This window comes from Mytilus edulis, chromosome 11 (genome assembly GCF_963676685.1).
Source record: "Mytilus edulis chromosome 11, xbMytEdul2.2, whole genome shotgun sequence".
Classification (NCBI taxonomy): domain Eukaryota; kingdom Metazoa; phylum Mollusca; class Bivalvia; order Mytilida; family Mytilidae; genus Mytilus; species Mytilus edulis.
Genome location: NC_092354.1, coordinates 54759350 through 54776059, shown reverse-complemented (window position 1 = coordinate 54776059; position 16710 = coordinate 54759350). Strand labels below are relative to the sequence as shown.

The 16710-nt window shown below is 33.6% G+C and overlaps 1 protein-coding gene and 1 long non-coding RNA gene across 2 annotated transcripts; both read right to left on the bottom strand.

Moving 5' to 3' along the window:
- Positions 1 to 1351: 1351 nt before the first annotated feature.
- On the bottom strand, positions 1352 to 3452 carry LOC139494890 (uncharacterized). Its single transcript, XR_011657200.1, has 2 exons — positions 3342 to 3452; positions 1352 to 1688 (listed from the first exon to the last, which is right to left on the bottom strand). It is a non-coding gene; the product is annotated as an uncharacterized lncRNA (long non-coding RNA).
- A 4170-nt stretch (positions 3453 to 7622) lies between these two features.
- Positions 7623 to 8324, bottom strand: LOC139494386 (uncharacterized). Its single transcript, XM_071282550.1, has one exon. It carries the CDS (start codon positions 8322 to 8324, stop codon positions 7623 to 7625), a length of 702 nt encoding a protein of 233 aa, XP_071138651.1.
- Between the last annotated feature and the right edge of the window lie 8386 nt (positions 8325 to 16710).

Below are 16710 nucleotides of genomic sequence, written 5' to 3'. Positions count from 1 at the left end.
GGGACGATAAATGGCTTACCCGTATTAAGAGAGAGAAATATCTCTTGCACGTAAAAATACACCCTTGTAGATTTCGAAAAAGAGTAGGCTAAGGGCAGCACTCGCACCCGCAAAATAGGAAGGGATTGATATAAGTTGTAATATATTGTTCCCCTATCCACTATAAAGATATATGTTTAAACTAATTACTTCTCAGCAAACACCAACATTTGACTCTTTCGAAAACATAGACATACATAAAAACATAAATTTAGAAAACGACCCAATTCTTGAAAAATAATCAAACGCATCAAATAGAAAGGAAGGGTCCCTACACGTTACAGTACACGTTCGGTACTATATAATTCAAATGCAATATATGCAGATGAAAATAAATTTAAACACAAAATCACAATTAGAAAAAATAGAAATTCGGTCAAAATTAATGCCGACATGTTGGTCCCGAATGTACAATTTAATAAACTGTTACTGCGAATTTAAAAAGTCAAAAAGGAGAATTAAGTAGAAAATTCGTCGAAATAAAAAAAAACACTTAATACATTGTGTGCATTGAGCTCTTTTCATGTCTTCCTTTATCAGGAACGAAACACCTAAACATGTGAAAACCAGGAGTGAAAAAATACTATACACATGTTTGGAGCTTAATGACAAAAACGGAAGTAAATATAATCATATTTATAAATTTGGCCAATTTAGACGTTTCAGCCAGCAACATGTTGTGTTGACACTTATACACAAGAAGATGTGGTACATGTATGATTGCCAATGAGACAAATCTCTACAAGAGACCAAACACACAAAAATTAACAACTGTAGGTCACCGTACGGCCTTCATCAATGATCAAAGTCCATACCTCATAGTCAGCTTATATAGGCCCCGAAATGTAAATCACTTTAAACGAGAAAACTGGTGTGTTGTCTATCGTCGTATTTTACCACCCAACCGTTTTGTTTTTGCTTGTTTTCATTGGTTTGCTGTCTCATTCACGTATGTAGCTAGCATCTTCCGTGTCGAATAAAATGGAGAAGCAAAATGGGGAATGTGTCAAAAAAGCAAAAAACCCGACCAAATTAATTTATATAAAACTAAATGCACGTATGCAGTGGTATTTTCATCGAAATGTATAGCAACTTCTTTTTAAATATTGGTACTCATATATAAAAAAGCACGAACACTCTAATATTTGACAAAAGTAAAGCTCTTGAACATTTGTTTTTCATACATCTGTGGCTTTAAATATTTGCCCTGAGCGTTCCTGGCGAAGATAAAACCAGGAAAGCGCTTCGAACCCATGACATTTCTAAACGTGTTCTTTTCATTTTTGACCCACAAGCAAATAAAAGAAAGCTATCATTTACAAAATGATTTATTATATATGATTACAATAACATCTATTTATAAAGTCAACGTTTAAATGAAAAGTCTATTCATCGTTATCTTCATCATCAAGAGCTTCTTCGGCCTCATTAGGTGCATGCGCAATACGTTTAAAATCATATTTGCATAGCGCCATGCAGTCTTTCTTGATCTTATTGCACTTCCTCTTGCAAAATTTGTCGCTGTGACTTAGACAAAACTCCAGCTTGCAGATTCTGACCTCGTCGTTACAGATCATCTTACATTCCCCGGCCCTCACTGTCGACACCATTGCAATGGCTATGACCAGGACTAATACAAGTGTTTTACTCTGAAATGAGATGCATAGATAATGATTTCAAAATATACGAATAAACAAAACGTTCTGTGATTGCCAATGGGACAACAAGTCACAAAATTTTAGATGGTGTAGATGTTTGCAAATATATGCAACCATATGACCTTCACAAATGAAAAAACCCATACCGTAAAGGCGGCTATAAAGAACCCCGACATATCAAAACTTTCAAGCGCGAAAACTATCGAACTTATTAAAAAAAGACATTTTATGAAAAACAAAAATGACACATGAACCAAATGGTAATCTCTGTCCTGCTTTTTATTTTTCGCTCAATTCTGTTCTTCCATTTTTATTATTAGATAATCTTGACTTTTTTTCATGATTTGTCATTCTACCTTTGGTTTGCAAAGTGTCTCATTCTGCCTTTATTACTTAAAACACCTGTCCTGATTTTTTTCTTCTGTCCTAGCCCCACCCCTTAAAAAAATGGTAACTCCCTCAGTCAGCTTTAATGATCAGTTCCATATTCAATTTGATTGGTCAGTATATTTGATAAACAACGTTTTATATCATCGAGAAGCCGCGAAAGATGTTCTAACGGAACACACTTTACAATGTGAGAGTCAAACGGAGATGAAGTGGATTTCACATGAATTGATATTATTTTTTTCTAACCTCCTTGAATTGGATATTGAAGAGTTTAAATAAAACATTATACAAAATTTTAGTTACAACAATTGTACTCATATGAATCAGTTTTCCAGCACCTAATTGTTTTTGCTGACAGAAAGACACACAAATTCGGGGCCTTGTATAGCTGACTATTGCGGTATGGACTTTGCTCATTGTTGAAGGCCATACGGTGACTTATAGTTGTAAATGCCTGTGTCATTTTGGTCTGTTGTGGACAGTTGTCTCATTAGCAATCATACCACATCTTCTTTTTTATATATACATTATATGTTGGTAAATTAAATGAAATTCAACACTTGTATATTCAAATTATATAGCGTAACCAACAAGTGCTTTAAAAAGCCACTGACTGTTGGAATGTTCGGATACTCTCTCGTATGGGATGATAATTTGGAAATACGCAAGAGTCTTCTCGGGACTTTTCATACCAATCTTATTTGTAGTCACTTTTTCTTAATTTATTTTTAAAAACTTTTCGTTTTTTTTGTTTTCAATAATAAAACATTGATCTAGTTGTTTTAAATTCCACTTTCGCACGGTTCTTATTTCATAAACAATTATTAGGTGTTAGAGAAAAGAAAGGAAAAAAAAACTGTAATTGCTGTCAGCCTCCCTTTAAAATAGAGATAGTATGAGATTGATTGTTATTTTATACTCTTTTCCCCCATTTTTTTCCAATTCGCCATTTTGTTTTACTTAATTTTCTTTATTCTGTAAACAAGATCATGCAAATCCTTTCACATAAAAAGGGTATGTTTAACAATGATACAACTATCCACCAAAGTTCAAATGAAGACGTGGGTGTAAGCAAATATAGGCAAGCATACGGCCTACAACAATGAAGAAAAAACATACCGTATAGTCGGCTACAAAAGGTTCCAACTAGAAAAGTATGAAACAATTCAATTGAGAAAACTAAGGCTATTAACAAACATGAAGCTTTTGATATAAATTTTAAATAATAATTTAAACAAATACAAATTAACTTACCTGCATGTTTCTGTGTTCTAAAGTTTCAAAATCGTAAATGAAGTTGAATGAACCATTAGATATTATTTCAATACTTATACGTAAAATGTAATACCTCCCAGGAACAATTAACCCATAAAGATAAATGATAATGCATTTGTTCGTTAAACAGATGTTCTCTCTCCTTTACAACATACGGGTATGTAAACAAAACAAATAAAAAGAACAGGTTACTCGGTATGCATATGGCGCGATCAGATATTTCAGGAAAATGAATTTTACACAAAAAAGGCATGTTTGTAACAACCGATATACATAGATATCATAAGACTTCACTTATTTTGTTACACTGATTTCTATATTGCTATTTTTACAGTATCTTTTAATAAATAAATATTTACACGGCCGACACTCGGCTAACCGAGAGATTGGTCGGTTAATCTATATTGAGTATGCGGCTATATGGGCGATTGGTCTGTTAATCGGGTTGGTTATACGTCTGTTAAGAGTAAAACGCTTAATTTAATATTAAACTCTATTAAATATACAGATTTTTGGCATGTTATAAGAACCAAATCAAAAAAAGAAAAGTGTCTGACAAAATGATATCTATCATAGAACATTTTGCACTTGTAAAAACATTTCTTAATCTGCGCGGTTTTCAGTAAAACTTACAGGCGCCGCGCAAGTATGTAGTATTTATGCTTATACGCATAGCAATTTTTTTAATAAAAGGCGAAACAAACAAATTTAGATATCATTTAAAGGACAAAAAATAGTACTGTGGTTCTAAAAAATAAATTGACATTAGTAAATATTTCATAATTGTAAAATAACGTGAATAATACCACGTTTTAGTGAAAATTAAGGGAATAAAGTCTGTTAATGGGTTGGACAATTGAAATTGTGTCAGTTAAGAGTTATTTAGCCACGACAATAATTTTGCTACCTTTATATTTTCCCTTTGAAAAATTTAAGAATGAAATTTTCCTGAGTAAACAAAAATGACAATACGGTGCCACAGTATCCTAGAAAGAGCATTCTTATTTTGACTTTCTTTGCATTTTATTGAAGGGTGTGTCACTTCAATATAGCGTGAAATGGATTGGCCTCTTGAATATGCATGAATTTTTTATTGACGTTTTCAATCAGCCTTAATTTTTGTGTCTGTTCGAAGTAGCACGTTCTCAATTCCGACTGAAAGTGTCTTTCTAAAACAACACAGGGTACATATAACGTGTTCTCGTTCACATATGAACATGATATTTGTCACTGGACGTTAAACCCTAATTCGTCAGCATCATCCAATTGGTTCTTTTCTTCTATTACTTAACCATATGTTGTTTATAAAATCACTCTAAAGAAGTAAACGGAAAGGAGCGAATGTAGCTACATTTGGTTATTTTATGTTTCAATTCATTTTATTCCGTTTCGTTCCTTTCTACATAAGTGCAGAGGAGAACTACAGTTGTCTATGGTGGCCGGTGAAGTCCTTTTCGCGTTTTCGCGATTTCACTTTTCATATTCTATAGGGCGAAATTGCGAAAACGCGAAGTCGAAAACGAGAAATCGGTTTCGCGTTTTCGACTTCGCAATTTCGCGTTTTCGCCATATAGAATATGTAAGGCGAAAACGCTAAAGCGCTAAAACGCAAAATGGCATTAATCTGCCACCATAGTTGTCCGCATGTAAACTTCTAGAATTTGTCACCAATATAAGTACATCGCAATCCGTTACTGTTTCAATAGCCATCGGCGTGTCATGTGTGTATTCTTAAACAAGTATTATTTTTCTCTCGTTTTTAGCAATGTATCACTCTCTACTGTCCTTATATATTATTCTATATTCTGCGTTTCCATCCAGATTTTCGTGTATACCATGAGGGTCCGGATTGGGGGTATTGTTTATTTCTGTATTCTTTAAATTGTTATGTCATTTTTTTCTACATTTTATTTATCTTCCTCATTATTCTTTCTTTATTTTTCATATTTTGTCATCCCAATATATTTTACTTACTGATGTTTAGTTACATTACGACGTTTATCTCTGATTTATATACTGGTTACCAATGTAGATGACAAATTTGTGTCATTCATGACAATAAAACAGAATCAACATGATATATGCGATCATTCTTGGATGAAATTAATATAACTTTTAATTAATTTTACACTTTTTGAAACCATTTTTATCAATTTTCAATTTCATGTGTTATTTCCGTATATGTTATGTTTCATCATCGCTCATGTGTTGTTTTCGTATATTTTAGACGCTCGTCTTGAGCCTACTCATTGGATCCGATAACACCCCATATAGCAATAAAATTATACTTTTATTGCCATTCATAACTCTTAACAGACCAATTAACAGACCGGGTTTTATACATCCGACCCATTAACAGACCAGGTTTTAAATAAAGATTGATTTATGTCACCAAAATACAGATTTTCGTGTAGATTTTTCCCACAATGACATCAATATGGTTAACAAACATAATGCCTTTCTTTTTTCGATGTTCAAAATATTGAATGCAAGTAAATTTAACCAATGTGTCATTTTGTTTACATTTTATGTGTGTAAAATGTGTATAAATTTATTGATGAGTAAACCGCCTTTTCATTTTATAGATCGTACATCGAAGCTAGAAAAATAATATTTACACCACTGAATTCAGTACATTGAATTGTTTTGTTAGACATGAATACTTTTTATGATGAAAATATATTTAGAAAGTTATACAATGAAACATACTGAACTTTCAATGATTTTCTCGATAACACCTGATTAACAGACTTTAGCCAACCCGATTAACAGACCAACCGCCGATATAGCCGCATACTCATTCTTCTTCTTCTTCTTCTTCCATATAAGAGTTGGGTTCCTTGAATGAAACGTTTAAACTCTGCGGGACTACGCATGGTGACATTACATATCTAGTCCCCTAAGGCTATATACAGTATTTACAATAAAATCGGGTTGTTACGGTTAAAATTATGTACAATCGTCCAGTCTGGTATTAATGTGTTGTCTGTAGCCCTGAGCGGAAATCTTCAACTGATCCCGCTTCAGCAACCCTGGCAGGTAATGTATTCCATTCCATGATTGTTCTTGGAAAGAAGGAGTTCCTGTAGACATCACTGGTGACCCTTTGTTGGTAAAACTTGTGTCCTCCACGAGTTCTACTGTCGCCACCTTTGAGGTAAGTACTCTTGTTGATGTCTATCAGCTCATTCTGGATACGATAGAGCATGCATAGCCTGTTGTCACGGCGTCTCGTCTGTAATGTGTCCCATTTTAGATCTTCTAACATGGTAGTGACGCACCCTGGTGTGCGTGATGTGTAGTCATTATAGACGAATCTAGCAGCTCTCCTCTGTATGAGTTCTAGTGTGTTGATGCTTGCTTGGTTGGTTGGGTCCCATATAGTAGAAGCATACTCTATGACAGGTCGCACGAGTGTTGTATAGCCAGCAGCCTTTACTTTCCTTGTACATTCTTTTAGGTTTCGTTTAACAAACCCAAGTGTTCGGTTACCCTTTGCTGTTACACTCTGGATATGTTTGTTCCATGAGAGATTGTTTGATATTGACACTCCCAAGTACTTGGCACTATCTACTGGTTCGAGTATGTGTCCATGCAGAGTGTATGGGTATTGTATTGGTTCTTTGTTCTTTGGTGGTATGCGGATAATATTGCATTTTGTTGGATTGAATCTCATCATCCATGTTTTTTCCCAATTTTCTAACGCTTCAAGGTCTTTCTGAAGTTGTTCTGTATCTTTGGCGTTACTAATTTCCCTGTACAATAGACTGTCATCAGCAAAGAGGCGGACGTCTGATTGAGTATATCCGGGCATGTCATTGATGTATGTTAGGAACAATAAAGGACCTAGTACTGTGCCCTGTGGCACTCCTGACAGAACATCGTCTTGTTGAGATCTAGCCCCTTCCAATACTACCTGTTGTTTCCTGTTTGATAGGAATGAACTGATCCACGAGTTTGTCCGGCCCCTTACTCCATAAAATTGGAGTTTGTACAGCAGTCTTGAATGAGGAACCTTGTCAAATGCCTTTTCAAAATCCAGAAGTATGATGTCAATCTGGGTTCCATTTGAAAGGTATTTGGCTATACGATCGATGGTGATGATAAGCTGACTTTCACATGATCTGCGTTTCCTGAAACCATGTTGGTTGTCACAGAGTATATTTTGTCGATCAAAATGTTTCATTATGCTGCTGTGAACTATATGCTCTAACAGCTTACAAGTGATGGAGGTAAGGGAGACTGGGCGATAATTGGCCGCTAGGTGAGTATCCCCTTTTTGTATAGTGGCACTATGTTGGCATCTCTCCAGTCCTGTGGAACTTCTCCTGTGTCAAGTGAAAACTGAAAGATTCTTGTCAGAATTGGTGATAATTCTGCAGCAGTTATTTGCAGTATTTTGGTTGGTATTTCATCTGGTCCTGCTGCTTTGTTGGTGTTAAGGTTTTTTAACAGTTTGAATACTCCATTTTCAGTTACTGTGATGTCATTCATTGTATTGATGTTACTAGGACCTTTATCAGGAATAGTGCTGCCATCTTCTTTTGTGAAGACCGAGCAAAACTGTTCATTTAAGATATTGGCTTTACTCTGGCTGTCGCTTTTAAGGAAGCCTTCCTTGTTTTTGAGTGGTGCAACTCCAATAGAGTCCTGTCCTTTGCTCTTCAAGAATGACCAAAATCTTTTCGGTTTCTCAGTGTAACTGAGACTAATGATGTCATTGATATACTCTTTGTGTGCTTTTCTTATTTCCATTTGTGTTTGTTGTTGGAGGTATTTATATCTATCTCTGTCTCTCTTTTTCTTTGTTTTCCTTGATTTCTTGTAAGCTTTGTTTTTCCTTCTTATTAGACGCTTGATGTTGGTATTGATCCAAGGATGGGTAAATTTTGTAGTTGTCATCTTTGTTGGTACTTTCTGATCAATAATTTTCATGATGTTTTCTTTGAAATATTTCCACATGTTTTCAATATTACTGAAGGTCTTCTGGTTAAAATTTTCAGCAATAGATTAACCGACCAATCTCTCGGTTAGCCGAGTGTCGGCCGTGATTTAGTGTTCTTAATCATAACAAAGTGAACTAACAGATAAGTTTAAGAGAATTATCATAGACAACAATTTTTGGGGGTTAGAAAGTAGGTATATTTTAAACAAAAAATATATTTATGATATTTGGCCAAAAATATATTGTTTTGGCGAAAGAGGTAGCGAAAAAAAAATAATGGACTTAGGGGAAACCTTGTGTTACATGTATGTATGACTTGTGTCCAATCCCTTTTGCTACTTTTGCTATATTATGCTTAATGAATACTGATATTACTTTTGTGTGTTGGTAATTTATTTGTTACTTTCACATGGTATATACATGTACATGTAGTTTTAAATCATATATCGCTGTTTGTTTGTGCTGACGCGGCGTAAACAAAATATCAAACAACCATATTGGTATTACTAGTAATATAAGCCTGAATAAATAAGTTGCTTTTTTCAATTAAATTTTTCATCTATTTTTTAATTAACATTACTTTTTTCGACATCAATTCGTCAGTCACGTATTTCAATGAAAGATGACAGCGGTCCGTTTAATTAAAGTATAATTAAAAAAAAAACCATTTAAAACTGTATGTTGCCATTTTCTTTTGCCCAATTTTCTTTATTCCATTCTGTACACCAGATCATGCAAACCCTTTCACATAAAAATGGTATGTTTGGCAATGATACAACTATCCACCAAAGTTCAAATGAAGTGGGTGTAAGCAAATATAGGCAAGCATACGGCCTACAACAATGAAGAAAAAACATACCGTATAGTCGGCTACAAAAGGTTCCAACTAGAAAAGTATGAAACAATTCAATTGAGAAAACTAAGGCTATTAACAAACATGAAGCTTTTGATATAAATTTTAATTTGCCTCATTCGAATCTATTTAATAAAGAGTTTCGACCATCATTATGGAATTTTTAAATAGACTGTTTTGCGAAACTTCGAATAATTTTATGCAACAAATTTTTAATAAATATCGACTCACTGACTATTAGTATGTATAAGAAAAGAGGATTGGCTCAAATTAACCTTTTACTGCACGAAAATCGGAAAGAAAGAAAAAACAGGCTTCCAGAGTTGTCTCCCATTTTCGGCTAACCATAACTTTACGTTACGACAATCCGCTTACCATCAGTGGTACATGTACACACAGGAAAAGTAGCAAGTATACATGCATGTTAATATAATCCAGTAAAAGGTTATACTTCATACAGTCAATCAAATTATCACTTCTTTAAACGACCTTTGTAGTGGATTGGACGGATGGATTGGTGATGGGTTTTTGTTCATCGTCCAGTGCCAAACATTACAAGCATGTTACGGACTATGGATAGGCTAACATTACTTACAAAATCATGACTTAAACACATTCTAAGTTATAATAATATGATACTACACTCTTTTTCGTACTATTTACACATACTTTAGAACAAGGAGATATGAATTGATTGCCAATGAGATAACTATCCACCATACAACAACCACTCTAAGAGTGACTGAGGAATATAAATATGGTAATTCTTAGTCTTCTTCCGATCAGCAGTAAAACCTCTGTCCGTTTGGCTGTGGGTGATGTACAAGGACGCAGCCACGTCCAGATAGAATAGGGATTTTTAATATGACGCCTCGTGTACACAATGATATGCACTCTGCACGTTAAGATCACTAGCAACAACTCATTTAGGGGTGCATACAATGTAGGTGGTCTATTGCATGGCTAAATGACTGCCCCTCCATAATCTATCTTGATTTTAAAGTGGCAGTTTAAATATTCCCCGACCACCTTCATCCCAGACGGCCTCAATCATATAATGTAATTCATTTGTTTTTATTATTAATGTGGTCTCGGCCTGAATGTGCATGAAATGTTTGCCACTGGAAGTAACCAACAATCAATTAATCAAACTATTTTTCAAGTGACATGGTTTTAAGTAACGACAAGTTATCTTACAGCCTTAGACAATGAGCAAAAACCGTAGCATATAAAATTTGTAAGTTTTAAAAGGAACAGAAAAAACAAAATATTAAACAATTCAAACTTTTAAAGATACACTGATATATTTAAATGTTCAATAAATAATTCGAAAAATTTAATCCGCAAGTAAAACGGTTGATGATGATGGTTTGTAAATGATAATTTTAATTTACCATTAAAGATATTTTCGTTTATACATCTTTATTCTGATCCACCTTCGTCAATACAGTGTTATGCAGAAATTTGATGTAATAACTAGTACAGTTATTAATCAAAATAAACATAAAATGTACATCATTTACAAACCTAAGATTAATTTAGCCAGGAGAACACACACATGAATTAATATGCCTTATAAATGAACATATAACAAAAAAGAAGATGTGGTATGATTGGCAATGAGACAACTCTCCAAAAGACCTAAATGACACAGAAATTAACAACTACAGGTCACCGTACGGCCTTCAACATTGAGCAAAGCCCATACCACTTTTTTAAGGGGGTAGACCTTGGTTCAGGGAGATAACTCAATAAATCAGTAATGCGTTTGTAAAAGTCAAGTTTCATCAATGTTTTTTAAGCATTTACCTGAAACAGTGTGGAAATAATCTATGTTACCTAGAAGCTTAGAATATATTTATGAAAGTGGTTGACACAAACATACTGATGATTTTATGAGTTATCTCCCTTAACCTAAGTCTGCCTCCTTAAATATGATTGTTTTGTCATATGTATTACTTCCTTAAATTTATTAATTATATTTGGATAATTATTATACTTTTTATCATTATACTTTTGTCTTAAATTTACAATTCATTACATAGTGGAATTCAGCTCCAAAATCTCCAAGTCACATAGTTCGCATATTCGTTTATCTCTCTATCGGTAATCTAGCTGTGATCAATTTCACGATTGATGCACATTTAAAACTGAGCTGGTCTGCATGAATTTGAACAATAAAGAAGAGCAAATAAATCCATAATGCTTTTAACAGATTTTTTTTTGTAAAAATAGCTTACACTGTACGCCCCGCGGAAATTCGTTTCCCCTTTTGTATATATTTTGTATTCTGATCTATCTCGTATTTTGTGATGCAGAATATTCATTTTTAATCCATTTTAATTGTGCAAAGATATTCATATTCAATAATTACCAGTAAATGTTATTCATTTTAAATATCACCACTTCCAAAAAATCAAATGGTCGTCCCCTTACATAACGTATTGTGTGCTCAAGCTTCATCTGGTCCAAAGACACAGTTATCGTCCTTTGGTTTTCGTTGTCTAAGAATATAGTCCCTAGTGTAAACAGTGTATAACTTGTATGTTTTATTTTATACACTTTCCCAATTTATTTCTTGATATTAAATGCATGAAATATTAAGTAGGGGGATGTTATTACATGTTAAAAAAATTTGAGTGCTGAATCTTTATGTTAAGTAGTGATTTAGTCCAGTTCAAAAAGGTCAAATTTTATCACGTCTAAAGCTGTCAAACTGAATTTTACACCCCCTTAACACAGAATTGTCAATATCTTGAGTTAGAGCTGGTAAAAGTTTCTATAATTGTGATATTATTTGTCTCACTGGTAGTACACTACGCTGTAAAAATCTTTTTGAGAAAGAGCAGGTGCGATATTTTTAATTTGAATTTATTGTCTAAAAGAAATTCACTACGAAATAACTGTGTTCTCGGGCCATCTGTTGTAAGATTCAGCAAGTAAAATTGGTGTATCACATATTTTGTTATTGCTAATATACGAAGATTTAAACAAAAATACATATTTACGTTTTAATTAAAAGGCGACTAAGAAAATTACATTTTGATATTGCTACATTTTAATTTGAAAATAACATAATTGTATGTCCAACCGTTTCAGATGTTGACCACAAAGTCTTAATGATCTGAAATTTGACAGTTTTTCGTATTTTTTAAATTATTCCATCGGAAAGACAATATTGCGATCATCAATTAAAATATTAATTGTTAGAAATGTAATACCGTCAGAAAATATAATAATGTGATTAAATTGATTTTATGTTGTATAGTACAGGTGGCAAAGGGATGCGATGAAAGATTTCAGCCTGTGGTCACTATTTATAAAAACATGTATATATAAAACAAGATTGCAATCAGTTGATTACTATAAACATCTTGATGTGCTAACAATACTATATTTATTGGGTTATTCTAAATTTAACTTGACTTATGTCATTATACTAGTACTTAAAGGTCGTTTTAAAATGAAATAAGACACTAACCTATCCAATATTTATGTTTAGTATAATACACATTTTACTATGTTTAGATACAAGCTCATCAATAGAAAATATTCGTTCATTTTTTCCTTTGTTTATTCAAAATTTTTGTTATGATTAGTCATGTTCTGCATGTTTCATGCATAAATATTATCAACATCTGTAATTTAAATGATCTAGATTTGAAAGTTTGTTGTATTGATGAAGTTTATATTTTTAATCACAATTGTGTGCCTGTTGGATCGTAAAATTGCAGAAAATAATCTGCTTATATTTTTCATGAAAAGTAGCATAGACTTAGTGTAATTTTATATGATAATGTAGACTGTTTTATTTATTTTTTTATTATTGTTATTATTTTATTTATCTTTTTGGACAAGTACAGAACACATTTTAACTTTATACATTTAAATATGAAGGGGGACAATCCATGTTATATTTAATAAATGAATTGAACAGTTAATTTGTCTATTTTGTATCAGTGCAAGAAAAAAGAAAGGTGTTTTACGAAAGTGTGTCTTATATTGATTTATAAACAGTTGCGCCACGAGCGCATGATACGCCCGTCGTCTTGTGTGTGAAGTTTTATGCAATAATCATGATTAGTTTCTTAGATACAGTGCGACATGTGAAAATCCCTCTTTTTTTTACAAAACACTCAATAACTCTAAAACAAATTTTTAATCATCACCAAAAATATAACAGATCTCTAGATTAATATAACCAAGAAGGGTGTAAATTTTTCAGCAATACTCATTAGTATTATGGAGATACTGTGCGACATGTGACCCCCCTTTTATTTTCCAAATAACTCATTAAAATGTATCTCTAGAAATAATATTTTGAATCATCACCAAAAATAATACAGATCTTAAGATTAATATAACTGAGAAGTGTGTAAAGTTTTAAGCAATAATCAAGAATCGTTTTTGAGATACGGCGCGACATGTGACCCCCCTTTATTTTTAACAAAAAACTCTGACCCAAAAATGATTTTGAATCATCACCAAAAAATATACAGATTTTTAGATCAATATAACTAAGAAGTGTGTAAAGATTTAAGCAATAATCAGAAATCCATTCTAGATATGGCGCAACATGTGAAAAAAAAACACACCCCTGTTTTATTTATAAAGTCCCGCAACTCAAAAAGTCTAAATCTTGTTTTCGACAGATCGTTTGATCATCATAAGAAACAACTATGTTTAGTTTCATGAAATTGAATAAGTGATTATCACGTTACAGCGCGACATGTAGACGCCGGACAGACAGACGGACGGACGGACGCCGGACATTTGTATACCATAATACGTCCAGTCAAAAAACCAAATAAGCCATTTTTCTGTTTAATACTTTGAAAACATATACCCATTCCAAATAACCGACTTTTGACTCCGGAATTTATATTATATATTATTATATATTTGATTATTCTTTTTTTGTTTGTCGCTCTTACTTGCCTGAGTACCAGGATGTCCAACAACAGAGTACATTGTAGGCAACATGTCGAAAAATTAAAACTGCGGTAACATGAAAATAGTTTATTTATAAATTTTCGCAACCTGTTGCTTGAAATCAAGCTTGGTTACGATTTATATTATAATTTATAAATAAGTCAATGTAAAAAACGTTTTGGTCAAGTATAAAAATATTCTGTCATTTTTGTTTATGCATTGTACCCCGGTTCTACCTTGACTCAAAATTTGATGTTTTATAAAACATTAAAAAAACAAAAAAATCAATTGTTATTTTAAGAAAAACAGCGTGACACATGTTGGGTTGCATGTCTTTAACAAATATTAGATATCAAAATAAGCCAAATTATCAAAAAAGTATACGTATTGGCGGATCAAAAATGGGTATCGAACCACTTTTTTTCATTTTTTTTTTTAATTATGCGAACGTTTCATGGTGTTTTAGGGGTTGAATTCTCCTTTTCAAAGACAGTGTATCCATGCAAATACTGTATTATAATAAGGATTGAGGTAAGACAATCAAACCCTGACAAGGTCCTGATCTAGGACAGACACATACATGTATACTGATTGTTTTATGCCTCGGTCACACCTTACCGGATAGTACGAACGAACGCCTAACGGATGAAAATAACAGTTGTCCGTTGACAAAATTGTTATCCGTTGAGAGTCCGTTGATGTACTGACCGAATAAAACGGATGTGTAACGAATGCATAACGGACACACACCGGATATGCAACGTACGAGAAACGGATACGTACCGGACAGAACGGATGTCAAACATACATCTAACGGACGAGTACCGCATAAAACGGACACCAAACGGAAGCGTACCGGATAAAACGGATGAACAAGATATATGGAAAAATTAAAGGCGACAATAATAATACATGTCAATCGCATAAATATTCAAAATGTTTCTGTGTAACTTGTTTTGGTCTGTTCTTCAACTGCCAAAGGGAAGTGTTTGGCCTGAATAAGAGCTGCTTGATTGTGAAGACGTGCCTTTACTGTAAGATCAATTATGAATAATAAGATTTCACAACCCTTAAGAAATCTGACATACCAATAATTGGCATTTCTGTTGCGAAATTTTCTGTTGGCATTTATCCGTTTCAGATCCGTTCATCATCCGTTTTATCCGTTATACGTCCGGTAGAAGTCCGTTTCGACGTCGCGTACGGTGTTGGTGATAATACGGGTTTTGCTTTCCAGTTCGCCTTTAATGCTTAGTTTCGGAATTGATGACTATACAAATGTATATATCAAAATGTGCGTAAAAAAAAGTAGAAATGGAATATACCTTAAAATCATTACTTTTTTGATTTTGTAAGTCAATACCTTATAACACTGATTTTGAGCGTGTGGACAAGTAACACACAACAAATGACCAGTTGTGTTTTAGTGCTCTTCTCATTTTTAGCTCACCTGGCCCAAAGGGCCACGTGAGCTTTTCTCATCACTTGGCGTCCGTCGTCCGTCGTCCGTCGTCGTCGTCGTCGTCGTCCGTCGTTAGCTTTTACAAAAATCTTCTCCTCTGAAGCTACTGGGCCAATTTATACCAAACTTGGCCACAATCATTATTGGGGTATCTAGTTTAAAAATTATGTCCGTCGACCCGGCCAACCAACCAAGATGGCCGCCATGGCTAAAAATAGAACATAGGGGTAAAATGCAGTTTTTGGCTTATAACACAAAAACCAAAGCATTTAGAGCAAATCTGACAATGTAAAATGGTTAATCAGGTCAAGATCTATCTGCCCTGATATTTTGAGATGAATCGGACAACCCGTTGATAGGTTGCTGCCCCTGAATTGGTAATTTTAAGGAAATTTTGCTGTTTTTGGTTATTATCTTGAATATTATCATAGATAGAGATAAACTGTAAACAGCAAAAATGTTCAGTAAAATAAGATCTACAAATAAGTCAACAGGACTAAAATGGTCTGTTGACCCCTTTAGGAGTTATTGCCCTTTATATTCAATTTTTAACCATTTTTCGTAAATCTTAGTCATCTTTTACAAAAATCTTCTCCTCTGAAGCTACTGGGCCAATTTATACCAAACTTGGCCACAATCATTATTAGGGTATCTAGTTTAAAAATTATGTCTGTCGACCCGGCCAACCAACCAAGATGGCCGCCATGGCTAAAAATAGAACATAGGGGTAAAATGCAGTTTTTGGCTTATAACACAAAAACCAAAGCATTTAGAGCAAATCTGACAGGGGTAAAATGGTTAATCAGGTCAAGATCTATCTGCCCTGATATTTTGAGATGAATCGGACAACCCGTTGATAGGTTGCTGCCCCTGAATTGGTAATTTTAAGGAAATTTTGCTGTTTTTGGTTATTATCTTGAATATTATCATCGATAGAGATAAACTGTAATCAGCAAAAATGTTCAGCAAAGTAAGATCTACAAATAAGTCCACAAGACCAAAATGGTCTTTTGATTTCTTTATGAGTTATCGCCCTTTATAGTCAATTTTTAACCATTTTTCGTAAATCTTAGTAATCTTTTACAAAAATCTTCTCCTCTGAAACTACTGGGCCAAATTAAACCAAACTTGGCAACAATCATCATTGGGGTATTCT